This window comes from Neomonachus schauinslandi, chromosome 7, assembly GCF_002201575.2.
Source record: "Neomonachus schauinslandi chromosome 7, ASM220157v2, whole genome shotgun sequence".
NCBI classification, from domain to species: Eukaryota; Metazoa; Chordata; class Mammalia; order Carnivora; family Phocidae; genus Neomonachus; species Neomonachus schauinslandi.
This window is the reverse complement of record NC_058409.1, coordinates 31991896-32015854: the sequence shown is the minus strand read 5'-3', so window position 1 is coordinate 32015854 and position 23959 is coordinate 31991896. Positions and strand designations below refer to the sequence as shown.

Here is a 23959-nt window from a genome sequence, read left to right as displayed (position 1 = left end):
AAAGGGGGGGGGGGGCGGGGGCGGGGCCCCGGGGGGGGGGGGGGGGCGCGGGGGGGGGGCCGGGCGGCGCGGGGGGGCGCGGGCGGTGACGCGCGCGGAGGGAACCGGCCGGCGGGGCGGGGCCCGGCCCGTCGGGGGAGGGCTGAGGGGAGGCGGGGCCGGCGCGGCGCGGCCCGAGCCTCGGACGGCACGACAGGCACCGGGAGCGGACGGCGGCCGCGTAGTGAGGTGAGGACCCCCGCGCCCACGGGCCCCTACTTCCCAGACTCCTCCCCGTCCCCTCCTCGAGGGCTCCCTCCGCGCCGGCGGCCCTCCCCTGCCCCCTCCCCGCCGCGACCCGCCCCTCCCTCCGGTGGCCCGGCCTCTGCCCCCTCCCTCTTTGCCCCCTCCCCTGTCGCAGCCCGCACTGCCCCGCGCTGCCCGGCCCGCCCCCGGCACTCCGGGCCCCGGCGCACCTCCCGGTTCCCAGTCCCGTGCCCTCGGATGGGTCTGAGTCACTGGGAAACTGGGCTCTGAGTCAGGCCCTAACAAGCTTGGGGATGGGGCCCAACTGCGGAGAGGCAGAGAGGCCAGAACTGATGCTGGGGCGAGAGGCCGTCCTGGTCAGAACCCCACAGAGAGCGACAGGGAGCAACAGGGAGGGAGCCTACCAGGCAGAGGCGGAGAGACAGAAATCTGGAGTTACATACAACTAAGGATCTAGTTGAAATTGGAGACTGAGGCAAGGAGAGGCTTAATGATAGAGAGCAAAAGAAGGAGAGGAACAAAGATGGATTTAGGTAGAGGTGGGGACAGATGGAGTGCAGTAGAGATCGGGACAGGCAGAGGGAAAACTCCAGAGAGGCAGAATCTGAGATGGGTCCAGAGAATAGACCAGGGGCAGGGGCAGTTTGGCAGAATAGGGTAGAGCCTCAGAGACATGAGCCCAATGGCATGGGCAGGGAACGGGAAGGCTCAGAAGAGGAAGACTGGGACAAAGCAGAGGTAGGGGATGTCATTGCACACTTCTGAGTCCCCACAGGGAGGATGCTCGTGTGTGCATACACGTGTGTGAACATGCTGCCGGTTGGTGGAGTGGCCCAGTTCTCCATCCTATCTGCACTCCACCAAGTGGTCTCTTCCCAGGGCCAGGACCCTGCTTGCTGAGCCGAGTTAGGGCTCTCTGGGCAGCCTGACCAAGGCAGACAGGATGTGGGGGCGGCCAGGGCCGGAGGGACAGGAAGGAAGTCTGAGCAGAGACAATAGGTGGAAGGGGAGGAGGAACTGGGAAGGACAGGATTAGGATGGCCTGGACTTCAGCTCTGCAAACCAGGGGGAGTGGGGTCTGCGCCTCCTCCCTCCTCCCTCCTCCCATGCGACAGCCGCCCCTGTCCCCACCTTATGCCACATCATGGGGCCCCTCCTCCCCACCATCCCACTCCATTCTGCCCCTGCAGGCTTCTCTCATCTTGTCCTATGCTTACTTGGTTGAGTATGCAGTAAAGCGAAGGCAGAGCTTTGATCCAGACCTAGGGTGGGCAGGAGCTTGGGGGCCAACACGTCTACCAACTTCTTGAGAACCTGGGGCAAGCCTCTTCCCTTCTCCGGGCCTCAGTGTCCTCACCTGCAAATGAAGGGATTCTCCTATAATAAGAAAGCCCTTTCTGATGTTCTGGGACGGCTCTTCCTCCAGACTGCCGGCCACTGGTCATTTTTCTTTGGAGGAAGGCTGGAGTCTGGTACCTATCCCCGGTCCAGGCCTCAGACTTTGGGACAGGGAGGGGGAATCTCAGCCTGAGCCCTCCCTTCACCCTGCCACTCCCCCCAGCAATGGCCTGAGCCCCCATGGCTGCCCCTCAGGACCTGGACATCGCTGTGTGGCTGGCCACGGTGCACCTGGAGCAGTATGCGGACACGTTCCGGAGGCATGGCCTGGCCACGGCGGGTGCAGCCCGGGGCCTGGGCCACGAGGAGCTGAGGCAGTTGGGCATCAGCGCCACAGGGCACCGGAAACGCATTCTGCGCCTGCTGCAGGCCGGGGCTGCACAGGGCTCCCTGGATCCCCAGTCGGACGGTGCCATGGAGCCATCCCCCAGCGTAGCTCCCCAAGCCCAGCCCCCCAAGCCTGTGCCTAAGCCCAGGACAGTATTTGGTGGGCTCAGCGGCCCTACCACCACCCAAAGGCCTGGAGTGAGCCCAGCCCTCTGGAGACCAGACGTGCCCAGGAGCCCAGAGTCCAGCCCGAAGTCCCCTCCTCTCCCCGCAGCCTCCTCTGAGCAGACTTCAGCCTTGAATACTATGGAGATGATGCCCAATGCCATCTACTTTGGCCTGGACTTAAGAGGCGGGGCACAGACAGCTCAGGACATGTGAGTGGGGTTGGCTCCCTTGGGAGCCAGTGCTGGATGGGGGCAGGGAGGAGCAGGACGCGAGGCCTAGTCCGTTCTCCTCTCTCCCTTAATGATCACTAGACCTTTTCCCTCAGGGCCCCGGACAGCTCCCAGGCAGCTGCCCCCACCCCTGCCCTCCGGCCCACAACAGGCACAGGTAGGCGTGTTATCATGGGTTCGGGGGAGCGGGACAGGGCCCTTCAGGACCCCAGACGCTGCCACCTGACCTCTTCTTCCCGTCTCCCCCACCCTCCCCCTGCCAGTGCACATCATGGACCCTGGCTGTCTGTACTATGGTGTCCAGCCTGTGGGCGTCCCAGGGCCACCCGACAGAAGAGAAGGCAGAGGTGTCTGTCAGGACAGGGCTGAACAAAGGTGAGTAGTCAGGAGGGTGGTGATGGCAGGAAGAGGGAAGCCTGAGGAGCTTGGTTGGTGGTGGCCATGTATCCAGTTATTCATTAGGGTACATTGAGTGTCCCCTGTGTGCCAGCCAGGTACTTAAGATACAGGAGGATTATGACAGACCCAGTCCCCTCCTCAGGCGGCTTGTGACTCAGTGGGCCAGACAGGCAATGAAACAAGCAGACAAACAAATGGGCATATGATTTAAAATAGGGAGAAGGGCTTTTCATGCTTTCATTTGGGAAATCTTTATTGAGCACTTACTGCGTGCCAGATATTGTAGGTACTTAGGATAGATCAGAAATCCCTGCCCCTGTGGGGAGATAGTCAAATAACAATAGATACAATCAGTAAGTTACATCATATGTTAAAAGGCGGTAAGTGCCATGGAAAAAAACAGAGCGGGGTCAGAAGGCTGGGATGGAGCGAGGGGGAAGCGCCCTGCAGTTTTTCATTACGAGTTGCCAGAGTGTTAAGATGACACTTGAGCAAAATGAAGGGGGTGAAGGAGTTAGTCATGACAATATCTGGGAAAAAAGTGTCCCAGGAGGGGGGCGGTGGTGGTGGCCAGAATAGAGGCTTTCAGGGGGACCCAAGAGCCGTGACAAGGCCAGCAGGGCTGGGCCAGAGTGACCAGTGCAGGAAGAGTGGGAAGAAATGACGTCACAGTGGTAAAAGGGACCAGATCAGGTAGGACCTTGTAGGGACTTTCGCTTTGACTCTAAGTGAAATGGGAAGCCTTTGGGAGGGTTTTGACTTACATTTTAAGAACCCCTCTGGTCTCTATGTTGGGAACGGTGTGTAGGGGGCAAAAGCAGAAGCAAAGAGACCAGTGAGGAGGTGGTTGCAGTAATCTAGGTGAGACATCTCAGATGAGGATCACGGTAGTGGAGATGGTGAGAAATGGTTGGATTTGGGTTATATTTTAAAGGCAAACTATCCTAGGAAATTGAGGTGTGAGAAGAAAGAGCAGTCAAGAATGACGTCAGGGATTTCAGGCTGAGCCTGCACTGTCCAGGGCGGTAGCCACTAACCACATGTGATTACTGAGCATGTGAAATGTGGCTAGTCTGAGTAAGATGTGCTGTAACTGTAAAACTACCAAATTTCAGAGACTTAGTGCGAAAAAAGCAATACTGGATGCGTGTAACAGAAGTAGACATAAATTATCTTACTTTTTATACAGATGACATAATAAAATGTTAATATTTTGGGTATGTTGGATTAAATAAAATATATTATTACAATTAGTTTCACCTGTTTCTTTTTATTTTTTTAACATGGCTGCTAGAAAATTGAAAATCACACGTGTGGTTCTCACATTGAGTTCTGTTGGATAGCGCCATCTGAGCAACTGAAAGTTCCTGGAGTTGCTCTGCTCTGACATGGGGAAGACTGTGTACAAAGCTCGGGGGGTGGGGGGCGTGGGGAGATCAGGACTTCCATTTTGGGCGTGCTGAATTTGAGGTATATGTTATAAGCCTGAGAAGAGATGACAAATAGGCCATTGGATATACAAGTCTGGAGTTCGGGGGAGAGGTCTGAATTGGATATCTGAATTTGCGGGTTGTCAGCCTCTAGGTGGGTGTATGTAGCTGTGAGTGCGTGTCGAGAGAGCAGAGGACCAGGATCAGAGTCCTGGCACACTCCAGTATCGAGAGGTTTGGGAGAAGAGGAAGAACCCGCAAAACAGACTGAAAAGGAATGGCTAGTGAAGGAAAAGGAAGACCTGGAGAATGTGGTGTTAGAGGGGCCAAGTGAAGAAAGGAGGAGGGGGAGGTCAGCGGTGTCAAGTGCTGCTCAGAGGTCAAGGAAGATGAGGACTAAGAATTGGCCTCTGGAATTGACAACATGGAGGTCACCGAGGACCTTGACAAGGGATAGAGGTGAAAGCTGCATCGGAAGGGTCTCAGGAGATAACAGAAGGAGTTGGAATGTATAGACAACATTTTTGAGGAGTTTTTCTGCAAAGAAGAGCAGAGAGTTGAGTGGTTGATGATAGTGGAAATGGAGTCAGGAAATGTTTTTTGTAGGATGGAGTGTTACGTGTGTTTATAGGTGGATTGCAGTGATCTGGGAGAGAGGGAAAATTAGCTGCTGTAGAGGAGAGAAAGGGGAGAAAGTCTGGAGCAATGTCCTTGCGCAGGTGAGAGGACAGTGCACAGAGGAGGGACTGGCTTCAGACAGAGATGTTTATGATGGTAGCAGAAGGAATGCAAAGTATGTGTGAAACTTGGTAGATGAGGCACTGTGAGTCTGTGGGGTTCTTGTCTGATTGCTTCAATTTCTCAGTGAAGTAGAAAACAAAGAGGGTAGAGTGATGGTTCTCAACCTTAGCTGCACTACAGCCTGGGGAACTTTCAGAGCTAGAGATGCCTGGGCCCCACTCCCAGAAGACCATACTCAGGGGTCTAGTATGGGGCCCATATACCCGTATTTTAAGGTTTTGCAAGTGATTTTGTGCTACTGAGGTAAGGACTACTGGAAAGTGACAGAGAATAATAGAGGACCTCCTGGGAAGATGGCCTAAGCAAAGACCTGAAGGATGGGAAAAAGCAGACTGGGGAAGCATGTTCCAGGCAGAGGGAGCAGCATGACTCTGAAAGAGAGAAGAGAATGTGGCTGAATGGTAGGAAGCAAAGGCTAGGGTGATGCAAGAAGAGGTCAGGGGATTGGCCGTGGGTCTCACTGTACAAGGTCTTGCAGCCCATGGTAAGGAATTTGGATTTATCCTAATTGCAAATGGAAGTTATTGCAGGATTTCATGCGGGGGGGAATGAAATGATCTCACTTGCATTTTTAAAAGAGCACTCCGGTGGTGGTGGAAAAATGGGCGTCGGAGGGAGGGCCTGAGGGGAAGCAGGTGACCAGTTAGGCAGTTCATAGCACCCTGGTGAGAACCGACCGGAACTTGGTCCGGGGAGGGAAGGTCAAGCCCTTTTTGGAGAAAAGATCAAGAAGACTTCTTGATTAGCTATTGGCATCTGTGGCAGAGAGCCAGCTACGCAGCCCCTCCCCGACTTTTCTACCAAGTAACACTAATGGCAGAGAGCGGGGACTGAAATTGCTCTAATCAAAAATCTAAGTGTGCTCAGGGAAGAGACTCTGTGCCAATCTTTTGGGTTCCCAACCGCCCTCTTCCCCTGTTGAAAAGCGATCCAGTACCTGCCAGGCATTCTACGAAACACCGCAGGTGGGGATGTCCAGGGACCTGGGTCTAATGTGTGTTCCTCTGTCTTGCCCCACATGAGGCTCAGCAGGCAGGATCTGGAGGCACGGGAGGACGCTGGCTATGCCAGCCTTGAGCTGCCCGGGGATGCCACCCTCTCACCGCCCACCCTGGACATGGAGACCAACGATGACCTCATTTCACCCTATGCCAGCTTCTCCTCCACAGCAGACCGCCCAACGCCGCTTCTCAGTGGCTGGCTAGACAAGCTCTCCCCTCAGGGGTGGGGCTGCTAGGGAGGGGAGGGAGGGGAGGGAGGCTGGGGGGAGGTGGCGGGGGGTCAGGTCCCAAGTGCTCCCAGACCCTAGGAGCCCCCCAGGATACAGCCTCCACTGCTCACTCATCTTGGCCCCTCCTGTCCCCAGAAACTACGTTTTCCAGAGGCGCTTTGTGCAGTTCAATGGGAGGAGTCTGATGTACTTTGGCAGCGATAAGGTGGGGGTCTGAGAGATGCTGTGTCGGGCCTGGGGACAGAGAGAGGGAGGGGGAGAGCTGAGGACTGGAAGATGGGAAGGCCGTGGTGGGGGGGTCACCACATGACTGATGTCAGCATCTAAAGTAGCTCGCTAGCAGCTGTACCCCACTGCTTGTGACATGAATGCTGACCTCATTAAAAGCTGGTGCTGGCTCCCGGGTCAGCACACGTGGCTGAGCTTCTGTCCCTATGTGTCACTGGACTGTCTCTCCAGGATCCCTTCCCCAAGGGCGTGATCCCTCTGACTGCCATTGAGATGGCCCGCAGCAGCAAGGACAACAAGTTCCAGGTCATCACTGGCCAGAGGGTGTTCGTGTTTCGCACAGAGAGCGAGGGTGAGAATCAGGGCCCGCTGTGTCTGCTGTGTCCGGGTGGGGGCAGGAAGGCCGTGTGGGCACATGGCCCGCTGGCTCACCTGCCTCTCTGGCCCCCACCAGCCCAGCGGGACACATGGTGCTCCACGCTACAATCCTGCCTGAGGGAGCAGCGCCTGCTGGGCCACCCCCGGCCCCCTCAGCCACCCCGACCCCTCCGCACAGGCATGCTGGAGCTCCGCGGACACAAGGCCAAGGTTTTTGCCGCTTTGAGTCCTGGGGAGCTGGCGCTGTACAAGAGTGAGCAGGTGAGAAGGGCCGGGCCGGGTCAAGGAGCCTGGCCTAGTCCATTCTGGCGCCTCACGGTGCCTGCTCCAACCACCGCCCCCCCTGCCACCATCCCCACCAGGCCTTTTCTTTGGGCATTGGGATCTGCTTCATTGAACTGCAAGGCTGCAGCGTCCGGGAGACCAAGAGTCGCAGCTTTGATCTGCTCACACCCCATCGCTGCTTCAGGTGGGGCCCAGACTGGCAGGAGGCAGGGCTGGGGGAGAGACTTTGCACGGAGGCACAGGGTGGGCAGAGGACTGGAGGCCTCTTCAGTAGGAGGCTCCCTGCACTGATGGGAGTCCAGTGAGCAGGGTCAAGGTCTCAGGAGGGTCTGGGCTGGCCCAGCGGTGGCTGTGGTGGCTCCTGCAGGAACGGCCAGTGGGATGGGACAGGTTGGAGGGGGTCTCCATGCCCACGGACTGGCTGTCCACCCCTCAGCTTCACAGCCGAGTCTGGGGGGGCTCGGCAGAGCTGGGCGGCCGCTCTGCAGGAAGCAGTAACCGAGACCCTGTCTGACTACGAGGTGGCTGAGAAAATCTGGTCCAATCGGGCAAACCGGCACTGTGCGGACTGTGGGGCCTCCCGCCCAGACTGGGCCGCTGTCAACCTGGGGGTGGTCATCTGCAAGCAGTGTGCAGGTGAGGGCCGGGGCCTCTAGCTGAAACAGGGAAAGGGAGGGGGGCTAGGGCAAGGGGCTCTGAGTATCTGTGTGCCACGTACCCTCCACACCCCAACAGGGCAGCACCGGGCCCTGGGTTCTGGGATCTCCAAGGTACAGAGCCTGAAGCTGGACACAAGTGTCTGGAGTAATGAGATAGTGCAGGTGAGGAGTCTGAAGAGGGAGAAAGTGGGAAGAGGGAGGGAGAGCACCCAAAAAAGGCCTTGGGCCCAGCTTGGGGGCAGGAATGTGTGAGACTCTTGAGTTCCTGTCACTTGCCTCTGCCCCTTGTCATCCTACAGTTGTTCATTGTTCTGGGAAATGATCGTGCCAACCGCTTCTGGGCAGGGGCACTACCCCTAGGCGAGGGGCTGCATCCAGATACAAGCCCTGGCCCCCGGGGAGAGTTCATCTCCCGGAAGTACCGGCTGGGTCTCTACCGGAAGCCCCACCCTCAGTATCCGGATCATAACCAGCTTCTCCAGGTAGGAGCTGATGGGGAGGAGGGCAGTCTCTAAGCCGAAATGCCTAGACTTGGGGTGCTGGGGGCTGTTTTTGATAACTGCAAGACTGTCCCCATGCTCTCAGGTTGGGTCTTGGGGCTGATAGAGGCCCTTCCCCCTCTGTAGGCACTGTGTGCAGCTGTGGCAGGACCCAACCTGCTGAAGAACATGACCCAGCTCCTCTGTGTTGAGGCCTCAGAGGGCGAGGAGCCCTGGTCCCCCTCAGCCCTCGATGGCAGCTTTCCTGGTCTCCTGCTCCCAGGTAATTCCCACAAGGGCCCCCTTTCTCACTCTCCAAGCATTCTCAGCCCTGACCTGTGCCTTGATTATTCCAGGAAGCCCCAAGTATCCTCTTACTCAGGCCATCACAATAGCCCAGTCTGGGCAGTTCCCCAAACTTCTAGATCCCGTGGGGTCTATTTCCTGATGTCACGAAATGACCAATGGTGGCCACTGCTTGGGGTGGATCTGGGTGCTTGAGGTGTTAGTGCTGGTCTACCCCTGACAAGGTCAACCCCTAAGTGAGGTCTCATCTCCCTGGGGGAAGTCTGATCATAGAAATGGTCATCTAAAGAGGCTTTCCTCCAGTGGTCAGGCCAGAGGGGCTGAGACACCTACAGGACGGCCCATGCTCGGAGGCCCCCACCCCTAGGTCGGCTCACTGGTGGCGACAGGCAGTGGGCAAGGGCTGGAGTCTCACTTCCTGCCACCCTCTTTTCTAATGTGGCTGGTGAGGGGTCCTACTCCTACTCCAGCCGAGACCCCTCCCCAAGGCTTGATTTGGCCATGCTGCCAGTGAAGTCGGGTCCCACTGTCTTCCTCAACCTGATCCTTTCCCCCAGGGGGCTCAGGCCATCCCACTGTGCTGCCCTGAACTGACTGACCACTTCTTCCCCTTGCAGACCCTTCCCCTGGTGTGTACAATGAGGTGGTGGTACCTGCCACTTACAGCAGCTTCCTGTACTGTGGTCCCATCAGCAGCAAAGCTGGACCCCCACCTCCTCGCAGGGGCCGGGATGGTGAGAGGGGAGCGGAGGGTGGGAGGAGATGGGGCAGAAACTGGAATGAGCAAGAGTGTAGCACAGAGGGCTGGAAAGAGCAAGCAGGGCCACACCCTGGCATGGGGGCTGGGTGCCGGGAGTAAGAGAGGGACCATGCCCAGTGGCAGCATTGGGAGATAGCCGCGAACTGTGCTGTGAAGTCAGACTGCCTGGGCCAAATCCCAGCTCTCCTACTTCCTACTGATGTGACTTGGGCAAGCTACTCAAACTCTGGGCCTCGGTTTCCCCATCTGCAAAAGAGAACTGAAAGTGCTACCCACCTCATAGGGTTGTTGTGAAGATTACATGAGGTCATACATAGGCAGAGGGTGTGGCATAGATGGAATAATTATCTGGTAAATGGGAATTATGATAGTAGGGACCGAGGTCTTCTGCCTGCTGACCATCAGCCTCCCCCTTAGCTCCCCCCAGGCTGTGGTGCGTGCTGAGAGCGGCTCTGGAAATGTTTGCATCAGAAAGCAGCCCTGAACCCCTCAGCCTCATCCAGCCCCAGGATGTTGTATGTTTGGGTGTGAGTCCCCCACCCACTGACCCAGGTGACCTCGACAGGTAACTGCACTTTGTGCTCCCGGCACTCCTCCTTTGCCCTTCGTGATCCAAAGCCTGCCAGCCCCCTCTTGGTTCGCTTTCTCCTCCTCGACCTCCCTTTCTCTCTAGGTTCCCCTTTTCCTTTGAGCTCATCCTCACCGGGGGGAGGATCCAGCATTTTGGCACAGATGGCGCTGACAGTCTAGAGGCCTGGACCAGTGCTGTGGGCAAGGTGAGCCAGCTGAGACCCCTCCCCAACAGCTCATGGTTTCCCTGTCCCCAGCTGCCCCCATCCTGCCCTCTCTTATTCCTACAGCCACTCCCACCACTGTCCACTGACAGCTCAGGTTAACAGCTGTGCTAGGACCAGGCACTACCCACTCAATCTCTCATTTAACTTTCACAGCAACCCTCAGAGGAAAGGATTATCAATATTTCACATATAGGGAAAGAGAGTCACAGAGGTTATGAAGTCACTTGGTCAAGGTCACAGAGCTAGGAGGCAGCAGAGCACAGGATCAGAAACAGACCTCTGTCTCCAAAGCTCATGGCCCAAACCTCACTGTGCTGGGCCTCCGCCCAAGAAAAGGCTGCCCCTAACGCCCATTTCCCCACCCCACCCCCCCAAGTTCTCCCAGTCCAGAGGGAAGGCTGCCTTTACGTGCCCCAGCATCTCCATTCCCAGGCAAGCCAGTCTCCACCCTGCACCCTCTCTCTGGAGTTAAATGTTCATGCCCTAGAATCAGACATGCTGGCATCTGAGTCCTCCAACTCTCAGCCTCGTGAGCTTTTCCATAGGGATAGAGTGGGTGTACAAGACATGCCCTTCGGGGGGTGAGCATTAAGTGACACGTGAGGCCCGCACTGCTTGGCACACAGCAGGCCCTCCATCTGTGGGTGTTGAAATAGTAATGGTGATGAGGATGCCAGTCGCTTCCATCCTTACGCGGCTTTTCCCTCAGCCCTGCTCTACCGTCAGCTCATCCCACTGGCGCCCTCCTGAAGGCCCGTCGGAACGTTGTGCGCCCTGGCAGGATTGCACTTCCTCCTTAGCCCTCTGAGCTGCCATGCTGCAGGGTGCCTAGTGACTTCCCATTACCAAAGTCCACGGGCCTCCTCCTGGCCTCACCCGGTCGGCTCTGCAGCTCGTGGCACTCCTCTGTGGGAAATGCTCACCTGCTCTCTGGCTTCTGACCCCACCCTCCTAGCTAGAGGAGTAGAACTCCTGCCAAGAAATTGTCTTCATGTCCTTTCAGGGCTCTGCCATGGCCCTTGAAGCCACCATGCTCTCTCCTCTGATTGTCAGCTGCACTTTCCAATAATGTAGCTCATCCTTAAAGGCCGTGCTCCCGAAGTGCAGTCTGCAGCCTGGGGCACCACACTGGCTCACTCTTTGTCATGGCCTCTGGCACGATAAGAACAGAACTTGAGAGTGAGCATTCAGAATCTTTCTTAGCAATGTAACAGAGTGATTTTAGGTGTAGAATAATTTCTTAAAGTGGGGCCTTATATTTTATGTTTCTTTTTAAATTTCACTTTGCTAGTAGTTTTGTGTTGTTTTGTTTTTGTTTTTGTTTTTTACTGGTTAGTAACAGATTGGAATTTTGAATAAAAAAAGGAAAGAAGAACCCTTTGTTCCTTCCCCACAGGTGGTTGGGAAGCACTCCTTTGGGACCACCTCAAACACTTGTTTCTCCACAAAGCCTCCCCTGGCCGCTTTCGATGCTGGGATTTCCCAGGGCATCATGACTCTTCAGTTACAGCATTGTGACTCCCTATTCCTTCTGGCTCCGACATCCCGCAAAGGGCAGAAGGTCTTCTCTGTGTTGGCCAGAGCAAATTAAATTGAACTGAATTTCTTTCCTGTCTTTCTCCATCCATCTCCCGTTTCCTTGGATCTTTCTTCTGCTCTCTCCTGATTCCTTTTCATTCCTCTCTTTCTTCTGCTTTCTCTTCATGTCTTTCCTTATCCTTCTCACTCTTATTTCACTCCCCCCCCGTCTTGTCTCTTTCCCCACCCTCCTTGTTGCCCGTGTTCTCCTTTTGCCTCCCAGTGGTTCTCCCCGCTGAGCTGCCACCAGCTGTTGGGTCCCGGGCTGCTGCGGCTGGGCCGCCTGTGGCTGCGCTCTCCCACCCATTCAGCCCTGGCCCCTGGCCTCTGGCTGTCAGGGTTCGGACTTCTTCGTGGTGACCACCTCTTCCTGTGTCCAGCATCGGGCCCTGGCCCGCCAGCCCCCGAGGACATGGTGCATCTGCGGCGGCTACAGGAAATCAGTGAGCAGGGGTGGGGACGGGGATGAAAGGTGGCCATGGGGTAGGGGGCAGTGGACCTTCATCTATTTGGGGTCCCTATGGGAAGCAGCAGAACATAGTGGATTCAGGCACAAGCTCTGGAGTCAGACTGCCCAGATACAGACCCCCATCTCTATCACTTCCTAGCTATGTGGCCTTGGACAAGTTACTTAGCCTTTCTGTGCCTTATTTTCCTCATCTTTACAATGGGCATGATAAAAGAGTTGTAAGTTTCAAATAAGGTAATGCATGTAAAGCACTTATCACAGAGCCTGGCAGAAGGTATCTTATTAGTGTTTAATAAATGTTATATGTTATTAACGTTACTGTTAGTATTATTTGGAGTCACTTGCTGGTTAGAGACTGGGAAAGGGGACTGGGTACTCTCACTTCTTCCTCAAAGAGGAACAGTGTGGGATAATATTGGAGGGCTTTGGAGACAAGAGACCTGAGTTCAAGCTCAGCTTTGCCATTTTATAACAAGTAAAGAGACAAGAAACTTAACCTCTCTGAGCATTAATGTGTCACCTGTAAAATGGGGATAATAGTATGTAACTTATAGGATTTAATGCAACATTGTTTGTAAGGCTCCTAGTCTGGCACCTACATACATTAAATACTTAGTGACTTATTTGTCACTATGATGAAGACAATTATGATGATAATGTCTGATGATTCTTCTCCCAGGTGTGGTTTCAGCAGCTGACACCCCAGACAAGAAGGAGCATTTGGTCCTGGTGGAGACAGGAAGGTAACTGTTACCCCAATCCTTGACCCTGGCGTCCCTCTTTCGAGAGCTCAGCCCCCACCTTCCACCCTGGTCTGCTGGGCCACTGCCCAATTCCTCTAATTCGCCTGCCTACTGGGCGCCTGGGTGGTCCAGTCGGTTGGGCGTCTGACTTCAGCTTGGGTCTTGGTCTTGGGGTCCTGGGATTGAGCCCTGCGTCAGTCTCTGTGCTCAACAGGGAGTCGGCTTGTCCCTCTCCCTCTACCCCTCCCCCCGCATGTGCATGCTCTCTTTCCCTCTCTCTCTCAAATAAATAGATAAAATCTTAAAAAAAAAAAAGCGGGGGGGCGCCTGGGTGGCTCAGTTGTTAAGCGTCTGCCTTCGGCTCAGGTCATGATCCCGGGGTCCTGGGATTGAACCCCACATGAGGCTCCCTGCTCCGTGGGAGGCCTGCTTCTCCCTCTCCCACTGCCCCTGCTTGTGTTCCCTCTCTCGCTGTCAAATAAATAAATAAAATCTTTAAAAAAAAAAAAAGGGAAAGGAAAGAAAAAAGAAAAGAAAAATTCACCTTCAGGGGCCCCATCTGGGCTGAATGTTGCTGCCCCCTGCTGGTGGCTCTGAGAAGTCTGGTCCTTGTGATCCTGGGCCTCTTAACTTTAAAAGACCCTCTGGAGCTGGCTCTGACTCAGGCCTCTCGGGTCCCAGGACCCTGTATTTGCAGGGGGAGGGCCGGCTGGATTTCTCAGCATGGAACGCAGCCATTGAGGGGGCAGCCGGCGGTGGCGGCACAGGGCTGCAGGAGCAGCAGATGAGCCGGGGTGACATCCCCATCATCGTGGATGCCTGCATCAGTTTTGTCACCCAGCATGGTGAGTGGGTACTGGCCAATACTGAGCCAGCAGGGGATGGGGGACATGGGCACAGCCAGAGGGTGTGATCTGCCTACAAGAGCTTTGCCTCCAGAGACCACAGCCTAACAGCAACCCGCTGTATCTCCCTTGGCAAGCTGCTTTACCTTCTGAGCCTCAGCTCTCCCTTCTGTGGAATGGGACTACTAACAGACCTCATTTTCTAGGATAGTTGTGAGAGTAAGATGACATATGTAAAGCCTTTAGCACAGCCCCTGGCAGGTAGTAAGTGTTCCAAGGTAGCTGTTGGTGGGGGCGTGGGTGTGGAGGGAGAGCAGCACTGAAATAGGACTGGAGAGCCACAGAGAACAAAGAGAGGGCAGCTACAAGGCAAGAGCCAAGCTGTGCAGCAAAAACCCTGAAGGTCTGAGCAGAATTATTCTGTGCAGGAGTTTTTCCAGGCATAAAAGATCAGCTGTGCAAGTGGTTCCCAGAATTCTTTGTGACTTTTTGGCCTCTGCTTTTTTTCTCCAGCCCAAGGAAGGACCAAGTAGAATCTAACTCCTTGGCGAGCCCCCTTTTCAGAAGGCTGGACTCTTGAGAAGGAAAATTCATGGAAAACCAAGGAAGGCAGTAAAGGGCAAAAAAGGCACATCCATGAACTACAAATAGTTGTGCTTACAGCATGGACAGTGGTTAGCCAGTGGCTAGTGACATTCTCCACACCTTGGTAGTAGTCTCATGCCATGGCTACCCCCACTCCCTAGATCCCATCCTCATCTCAGTCTCCCTCATGTCCAAAGGAGGAATGAAGTCAGAGGTCCAGGGAAGAGCCCCGGAGAAGGAGTATGGGTATTCACACCGCCACTCGTCATTCAGCAGATGCTTACTGAGCGGCTCCCATGCGCCAGACACTGGACATATAGCAGTGAAGAGGGAAGGTTCTATGAAGCTCAGGGACTAGCGGGAGAGATGGGTAATAAATGAGAAAAATCAGTCAGTTCTTGTTATTCACGGCAGTTTTGTTCTATGAACTTACTGCAAACACTGAATTAATGAATCCTAAATCCTTGCCCCAGTGGAAATACAGGGTTAGGTTCCTGGGAGCTTCTGGTCACCTTCTCATCAAGTGATCAACATGTAACCTTGTTTGAAGTGTGTTTCTGTTTAAAGACACTTTATTTAACATATATTTGTGATCTGTTAACTTTGAACTCACAGCCAACAGCAGTGTAACTCATGCAGGGGCAAAGCTTATCTGACACACATGTTCTCTCCATAAGGCACACACAGCCTTCCTGCGCTTAGTTAGCAACACTAGACAGCTCTTCAGCACTTCACTTGGGGGCCATTTTAAATAGTGAAACTACCCAAAAAAAGCACAAGAATGCAAAAAAACATGGTTCTATATATACCATGAAAACTACACTTGTTTACCATATGAGAGCTTTGCTGGGACTGCATCCAACAGGCAACTCAAATTCTTCTCCACTCTGCGCATGATCACAAATGACTGGAAAAGTGCACCAAGTATTGATTTGGGGGTTACAAATAATTTTAGCAAGTAGATGAATCCACAGTGTGCAATTTGTGAATAGGGAGGATCAACTGTAATGTAATTTGAGAGTGCTATTTCAAAATCAAAACAGTGAGGAGATAGAGAGTGATGGAGGCTATGTGTAATGTCATGGTTAGGGAAGGACTTTCTGAGCAGGACTTGAGCAGGGTCTTGAGAATCAAGACCATGGAAGCAGACTTCCTCCTCTCTGGCCCCCTTACCCCAAAAGTGATATAGCATGTGTGTGGGGGGGTAACAGATACTGTTTACTGGGTGGGTCGTTGGGTTTCTGGGCAGTGGTGAGCAGAGATGCTCAGTGGTGAGCAGAGATGCTGGCTGTTCTCAGGGCTCCAGCTGGAGGGCATATACCGGAAAGGGGGCGCCCGTGCCCGTAGCCTTCGGCTCCTGGCTGAATTCCGGCGGGATGCCCGGTCAGTGAAGCTCCGGCCAGGAGAGCACTTTGTGGAAGATGTCACCGATACACTCAAACGCTTCTTTCGAGAGCTCGATGACCCTGTGACCTCTGCACGGTTGTTGCCTCGCTGGAGGGAGGCTGCTGGTACTCCCAAGATCCCTAAGAACTCCTCACAGGCAACCAAGGGGCAACCTGGAACTCCACCTGCCCCCCAATCCCTGAGGCTGTTTTGTGGGATTTGGCAGCTCTCCTCCCCAGTCCTCCCCTCCCCCCACCCCCACACCCCAGGATCACTCAGGGACTCAGCTTAGGTCAAGGTGGGAAGGGGGCAGAGAGACATCCATCCTGGGTTTGTTTCTCTAAAAATCCCTCCTTGCTCCCTTCCCTGATCTTCTCCACCCCTCCCCCATTCCATCCCAGAGCTACCCCAGAAGAATCAGCGCCTGGAGAAATACAAAGAAGTGATTGGCTGCTTGCCACAGGTCAACCGCCGCACACTGGCTACCCTCATCGGGCATCTCTACCGGTCAGTAGGGCCAGAACCCCTGCAGGCTCCTCACTGACCCTTTATCACCTCTGTCCAACTCCCCGCACACCCCATCCCCGCCACCTCACATTTATTCATTCATCCTGCGAACAGTTGTTAAGTGAAAGTGTCATAGCACAAACGTTCTGAGTGTGGACTTTGGGGTCAGGCAGACCTAGGCTTTACTCTGGCTCTACCATTCTAGTATGTGACTTTGGGTAAGTTATTTGCACTCTCTGAGCCTCAGTTTCCTCATTTGTAAAAGGAAGATGGTGTAATGAATAGTATCCACCTCCTAGGTGATGAGAGTTAAATGAGATAATCCTTATAAAATTCTTACCACATCTCTTGGCATGTAGGTAGTAAACATTCAGATATGGTGAGCAATCATTGTTATTTTGTTTTATTATTCTATGCCAGGCAAAGGGTTAGATGTAGGAGACACAAAGAAGAATAAGATGCAGATCTACCTTGATCAGCCTATTGGGGAGACAGGTCTTTAAATGATTCCAAGGTGAACCCTGGCTGTGTTGTACTGATTACTCTATATCACAAGGATGGGCCAACTATGGCCCATGGGCCAAATCCATCCAATTGTCTGTTTTTCTAAGTAAAGTTTTGTTGTGTTTGGTTTTTTTTTAAGATTTTATTTATTTATTTGTCAGAGAGAGAGCACGCATAAGCAGGGTGAGCGGCAGGCAGAGGGAGAAGCAGGCTCCCTGCTGGGCAGGGAGCCCGATGCGGGACTCGATCCCAGGACCCTGGGATCATGACCTGAGCCGAAGGCAGGCGCTTAACCGACTGAGCCACCCAGGCGTCCCTACGTAAACTTTTGTACAGGGGTGTCTGGGTGGCTCAGTCGGTTAAGCATCTGACTCTTGATTTTGGCTCAGGTCATGATCCCAGGATCATGAGATCGAGCCCTACATCGGGCTCCCTGCTCAGAAGGGAGTTGGCTTGAGATTCTCTCTCTCTCCTTCTGCCCCTCCCCCCTGCACACTTGCGCTTTCTCTCTCTCTCTCAAATAAATAAACAAATCTTTAAAATAAATAAATAAATAAAGGTTTGTACATGAAGTGTAAAGGCACACCCATTCACGAATACAGTGTCTATGGCTTCTGTCATACTACAACAGTAGAGCTGGTGAATTGCAACAAAGAATCTATGACCTATAAGCCTAAAATATTTACTGTCGGCCCTTTCCATAAAAAGCTTGCCGCCCCATGCTATATTTATAATCACCCATTCCTCATCTGTCTCTCCCCTAGACTGGGAGCTCCTTCAGGCCAGTATTGTGTCTTACAACTGTATCCCAAGTGCTTAGCCCAGGGCCTGGCATACTGACTCAATAAGTATTTCCTGAATGAATGGGCGCATCAACCAGTAGGTGAGCACAAGCTGCATCCCGCATGACCTGTGTCACACCCCTCTGCAGGGTACAAAAGTGTGCCGCTCTAAACCAGATGTGCACGCGGAACCTGGCCCTGCTGTTCGCACCCAGTGTGTTCCAGACGGATGGGCGGGGGGAACATGAGGTGCGGGTGCTGCAGGAGCTCATCGATGGCTACGTCTCTGTCTTTGATGTAAGCTCTCCCCAACCCTGACTGTAGTCCCTCTTCCTGGATTCTGGATCCTGCTCCCCGCCAAAAGCCCCCAGCCCAGACCTCTAAGGCCCTCTGCACCAAGAGTCACCTCCCATAGCCCTGGGCCCCTCTATCCCATAACCTCACTCCAAATGCCCATGCCCCCTTGGTTCTTAGCTGTTCTCGCCCCTCATGCTCTCATACAGGTCTTCTGGTCTTGCAAACTCTTCCTGTTTCTCTCTTTTCCTAGCACCCCTCCCCCCACGCCCTCCCTTGCCCTCCCCTCCCCCCCCCCACCTGCCGCACAATACACATGCTCCTTTTGGGCTCTTCCACAGATTGACTCTGACCAGGTAGCTCAGATTGACTTGGAGGTCAGTCTTATCACCACCTGGAAGGATGTACAGGTAACCTGTTCTGACCTTAGACTCGTGAGTAGGCCAGGAGGGGACATCAAGAGAGGAAGGTGCCCTTCTGCTGCTGGACAATGGCCCTCAGCTTTCTGAGACACAGGGGAAACCCAAGGAGGGGAGTGCTTTGGGAAGAGGGGTTTGGTTTAGGATTTGCTCTATTTATTCCACCGCGAGGATTCTTCATTACAAAATGATGGTAGAATACTTGGGTTAAAGGAAGAGTTAGCTAAGGTAGACAAAGCAGTGAGAATAATAGCAATAAATACGATAGCAAACAGCTAAGGACTTATCTTCCAAGCACCTATGATCTTACTTTAGTGTCACACAACTCCATGAGGTAGACAATTCCATTTGTTCAAATAAAGAATCAGAGGCCTTGAGGGTCACTTATTCAAAGTCCTACTGTAGCGAGTGGCAGAGTTGGAACCCAGAGAATCTGACCTTAAACCTGTCCTTCCAAGCATATGCTGCACTGCCTTGGGAAGCACTCATGCAGCCTGAAGATGCAGTTCCACCTCTCCTGGGATTCTCGCTTTTAAGGGCCTGAGCCACATTGGGGATGGGGGTAGGAGGAGACTTTTCTGGAGGGGGGGAGTGTTTAGCAGGCAACATAAGGAGTCCTCTGACCTTGATTTTTTGCATCCTCTTGTGTCCTCCTGACTTCTTTACTCCTTCCCCTCAGCTGTCCCAGGCTGGAGACCTCATCATGGAGGTTTATATAGAACAGCAGCTCCCAGACAACTGTGTCACCCTAAAGGTCAGTCCTGAGGGGACTGGAGGGGAGATGAGAGGATGGGGGGCAGGGTTAGTGGACTGACCAGCATGGGTCCTCTGCTCTTGCCCTGACCCCAGGTGTCTCCGACACTGACTGCTGAGGAGCTGACTAACCAGGTATTGGAGATGAGGGGGACAGAGGCTGGGATGGACTTGTGGGTGACATTTGAGATTCGTGAGCACGGGGAACTTGGTGAGCATGACCACGTGTGTGTGCATTCACATGTGATGGGGGAGTCAAAGTCACCAATGTTTTCTGTGTTACCAAATACAGTGACACTGTCCTCGTGCATGTGAAGGGACAGTCTACACTGTTGACCACTCCCTCTTTCTCAGTACTCTCTTCTTTCTTGACTTTTGTGGACCCCACAAATCCTTGGTTTCCCTTCCTCCCCAAAGAAGGCTTTTCTTCCTCCTTTGCCTACATTCCAAATATTGGAAGGACCCAGAGTTCAACCCCGGACGCTTTTCCTTTCTCTATCTACATTTCTCCTTGGATGACTCATCCACTCCAATGGCTTTAAATGCTATTAATAAGCTGGGTCTCTGGCCCTGACCTCTCCTCCAAGCTCCAGACTCACATATCCAGGTGTCTACTGTACATCTCCACTTGTATGTCTCACAAGCATCTCTAATTTATTTTTATTATTATTTTTTATTGGGGGAGGGGCAAAGGGAGAGAAAGAATCCTAAGCAGGCTCCACTGGGTGTGGAGCCTGATGCGGGGCTCAATCTCACGACCCTGAGATCATGACCTGGGCCGAAATAGAGAGTCGGACGCTTAACCGACTGAGCCACGCAGGCACCCCAAGCATCTCTAATTTAAAATATGCAAGACTGAATTCAATTTCCAGACCTTTCGCCTAACAAAAAGCCTAGGCCATTTTCCAGTTTTCCCTAACTCAGTCGGTGGCCCCTCCATTCACCCAGTTATCAAGACCAAAAACCTGAGAGTGCTCCTTTCCTTCCACTTCACACCTAACCCAACCAGCAGGTCCTGTTGATTCTATTAGAATCTGTAGCTTCTCCCCATTTCCACCATTCCCATCACCCAGATCGAAGTCACCGCTATCTTTCTGCACCCAACATTAACCACTAAAATGTGCAGCCCCAGAAAAGGAATAGCTGGCCAGTGTTCCCTTCTTGCCTCCCGACATTCCATTTTCCACACAACAGTCAACGCGCATTTCAGACATAAATCAGATCATGCCATTACCTTCCAATGGCTTCCCATCGAATTTCAAATAAAATTCAAATTCCTTATTATGGCTCACAGACCCCAAATGTCTGGCCCTTGCCTATTTCTTGGACCTCATCTCACATAACTCATTCTCTGTGCTTGAGCCATGTCAGCTGTTTTTCAAACACATCTTTCTTGACTCAGGGCCTTTATTCCTGCGTTGGGTCATGCCTGAAATCTTCTTCCCCTGATCTTAGCATGGCTTGTTCTTCTTCCTCCTCCAGGCCCCAATTTCAGCTTCAAATGCCCCCTTCTCAAAAACCTTGCCCAGTCATCACTCTACCCCAGTAGTTGCCCTCCTACTGTCTCTCAGCTTCTTACTGTTTCTTTCAAAGCATTTAATTCCCTGCAATTCTTTGGTTTACTTACCTGTGTACTGTCTACTCCCTCACTTTGCTGTGGGCTTTGTGAAGTAGGCCATGGGTTTTCGTGCTCACCATCATATCCCCAGGGCCAGCAATGCCCGGAATAGAGTTGGTCTTTAGATAAATACCTGTGGCTGGGCTGTGGAATGGACAGACAAATGTGGCTGGTGAGAAAGGAGCTGGAGGCTCCAGGGTGTGGATGGATATTCTGGTTGATAGCCACCCCTACTTTACTCCTTAGAGCGGCCACTGCACCCCAAGGAAAGGGTCCTAGAGCAGGCCCTTCAATGGTGCCAGCTTCCAGAGCCCTGCTCGGCCTCCTTGCTCTTGAGAAAAGTCTCCCTGGCCCAGGCCGGCTGCCTCTTCACAGGTGAACCTCCTTCTTCAGCCCAGCACCCCCATGCCCAGGCCTACCCCCAGGACCTGCCACCCAGTGTTGCCTGTTTGTGCCCAGGTATCCGGCGTGAGAGCCCAAGGGTGGGTCTGTTGCGGTGTCGGGAGGAGCCGCCCCGCTTACTGGGAAACCGCTTCCAGGAGAGGTTCTTTCTGCTGCGTGGGCGCTGCTTGCTGCTGCTCAAGGAAAAGAAGGTGAGATGCTGGGGGGGGGGGGGGGCAGATGCTGGCGGCCCCGGGGGAGCAGCTATGAATGCATCAACCTTCACACCCCACAGCCCATGTGCTTCTCGATCTCAGGGCTGCCCTGGTCCTTTGACCTCTGTGACCCTGTCATCACATAACCCTAGCGCTTCCATGACCTCTTGACCTGACTGTGATCCTTCTCTCACCTCTTGACCTCACTGACTGCCTTCTTGTTCTCAGAGCTCTAAACCAGAACGAGAGTGGCCTTTGGAAGGTTCCAAGGTCTACCTGGGAATCCGAAAGAAGTTAAAGCCTCCAACACCGTGAGTTTTCTCCCCCAGCCCACATTTCTAGGGCCTTCCTGCCATCACCCCTCCAGCCTTTCTAATCACCCATCTCTGTTCTCCTTTGCCTCCTAGGTGGGGCTTCACATTGATACTGGAGAAGATGCACCTGTGAGTACCTCTCGGCCGGGCTTCTCTGGCCCAGCCCTGCACCCTGTCCTCTACCTCCCTACTTTTTCTATCCTCCATCCCTATAGCGACAACCCCTCCTCTCCGGCTAATTCCCCTCTGATACCCCCAGCTACCTGTCCTGCACTGATGAGGATGAGATGTGGGACTGGACCACCAGCATCCTCAAAGCCCAGGTGAGGGGAAGGAAAAAGCTGAGGATGAGGTCAGAGGTCCCAGCTGTAGTCCCACGTCCACTGTGCCAACTCCTTACTCTCCCGCCAGCATGATGACCAGCAGCCAGTGGTCTTACGACGCCATTCCTCCTCTGACCTTGCCCGTCAGAAGTTTGGCACCATGCCTTTGCTGCCCATCAGAGGAGATGACAGTGGGGCCACCCTCCTCTCTGCCAATCAGACCCTGGTGAGGCTCTCCCCCCTGTCCCCGGCCTGCTGCTGTGCCCTCCTGAATCCTGCCCATGTCCTTGTCACCCTGCAGGTGGGAGTGGTGTGCCTGCCAGCCTGGTGCCCCCCTCTGCCTTCTCTGTGCCCCCACTCCCCACCCCTGCCTTCTGTTGCCAGGCCTCACTGTGTCTCTGTGTCTCTCCCTCCCCTCATCCCCATCCCACCTGTGCCCAGCGGCGGCTTCACAACCGGAGGACCCTGTCCATGTTCTTTGTGAGTACTGTACCTGTCTCAGCTTTGTGCCACCAGCTCTGTGTTCCTCTGTGCTGCCTGAACCCATGTGCCCTCTGTATTTGTTCTGCAGCAGGCCATCTGTGTGTGTGTGTGTGTGTGTGTGTGTGTGTGAGAGAGAGAGAGTATTGTGAGGGGTGAGAAGGAATGAGGAAAATGAGGCATGGTAGGATATGATAAGGAAAAGGGAAAGTGGTCATAAGATCTGAGAAATAGAAGGAAAGTGGTTAAGTGAACGCATTTTGGAGTCAGATAGACCTGGGCTGAAGCCCCAGTTCTACCATTTACTCACTGTGTGATCTTGGGCAACTTACTTAACCCCTCTGCACCTCGCTTCACTCACCTGCAGTGTAACCCATCACACAGAGTTGTTTTGATATCATACATGAAAAGTATTTTATAGCATCTGGCCCAGAGGAAGAGCTCAATAAATGTTAGCGATTAGCAATCCAGTAACTCTAACTTTGTGCCTGCATCATGCTACCCATTCCCATCCAGCCAATGAAGTCATCCCAGGGGTCTGTGGAGGAGCAAGAGGAACCAGAGGAGCCTGTCTATGAGGAGCCAGTGTATGAAGAAGTGGGGGCCTTCCCCGAGCTGACCAAGGACATCTCTACCTCCTTCTCCACGATAAGAGAAAAGACAGCCAACCCGGAGACCCCCCTCACCAGCCAGAGGTCCTTCGACAAACCCCTTTTTCCCAAGGCAGGTGGCCCGGGCCCAGAGGAGAGGCCACCTGAGCCCCCTCCTGGCCCCCCTTCAAAGAACAGCCCCCAGGCACATGGGTCCCTGGAGGAGCAGCTGCTCCAGGAGCTTAGCAGCCTCATCCTGAGGAAGGGAGAAACCACCATAGGCCTGGGCAGCCCCTCCCAGCCCTCCAGCCCCCAGTCCCCAAACCCCAATGGCCTTCTGGCACAGACTCCTGGCTTTCCCACCCAAACGTCCAGTTCACCCTCCAGCCAGCCGCTCACATGACCCTAAGATGAGTAGTCTGAAGGGGGAGGTAACCAGAGGACCCAAGCTCTCACCATGGCAGACACTGCTGGGAGCCTCCTCTGCTCTGGCTGGAATCCAGTGTGGTGCTATGGAAAGAGCACAGGACTGAGGGCTCTGGACTCTCCTGCCCAGAGAGGGTCAGATTATGGCCCCTCACTGAACCTCCACTCACTTACATGTACCATGAAGTCACTGAAATAAGGAGCCAGTGAAACACCAAACTGTGTCTTAGAGCTGTAAGCCCCACATAATTTCCCTCAACAAGAGTAACTCCTGCTTTATATATTTGATATGTAGGAGTTCTGTGAGAGATTTTGTGTTTGAAAGGAATGGTTTTACTGCATTAAAGAAAAAAAAAAAAAAAGATTTGGAAGCCAGAGAGCTAAATGATCTCCAAGTCTATCCTACCCCACCTCCTACATTTGGGGACTACACTGAAGACCTAGAGTGTGGAGGTTGATTGGGGTTGGGAGCTGGGGCAAAGAGGGGCCAAAAAGGATGTGTCACCGTTAATAAATCTTGGAACCAAAAAGCTATTATTGTTTCATTCATTCATTTAACAAATACGTATTGAACACCTAATTAGGTCTCAGGTATTCAGGATGAAGTTTGAACAAAATAGATGGG

The 23959-nt window shown here is 53.6% G+C and overlaps 1 protein-coding gene across 1 annotated transcript; it reads left to right on the top strand.

Moving 5' to 3' along the window:
• Positions 1-189: 189 nt before the first annotated feature.
• On the top strand, positions 190-23862 carry ARAP3 (ArfGAP with RhoGAP domain, ankyrin repeat and PH domain 3). The gene is made up of 33 exons (XM_021701776.1): positions 190-228; positions 1808-2348; positions 2465-2526; positions 2633-2744; positions 6023-6223; positions 6366-6435; positions 6690-6810; positions 6913-7097; positions 7199-7305; positions 7558-7757; positions 7857-7942; positions 8080-8262; positions 8407-8542; positions 9183-9299; positions 9743-9890; positions 9999-10101; positions 11924-12143; positions 12849-12912; positions 13594-13757; positions 15641-15853; positions 16130-16235; positions 17671-17818; positions 18157-18225; positions 18914-18988; positions 19084-19198; positions 20852-20980; positions 21065-21198; positions 21430-21512; positions 21609-21644; positions 21775-21838; positions 21927-22064; positions 22280-22318; positions 22835-23862. Exons 2-33 carry the CDS (start codon positions 1825-1827, stop codon positions 23309-23311), a joined length of 4629 nt encoding a protein of 1542 aa, XP_021557451.1. The 5' UTR covers positions 190-228; positions 1808-1824; the 3' UTR covers positions 23312-23862.
• The last annotated feature ends 97 nt before the right edge of the window (positions 23863-23959 follow it).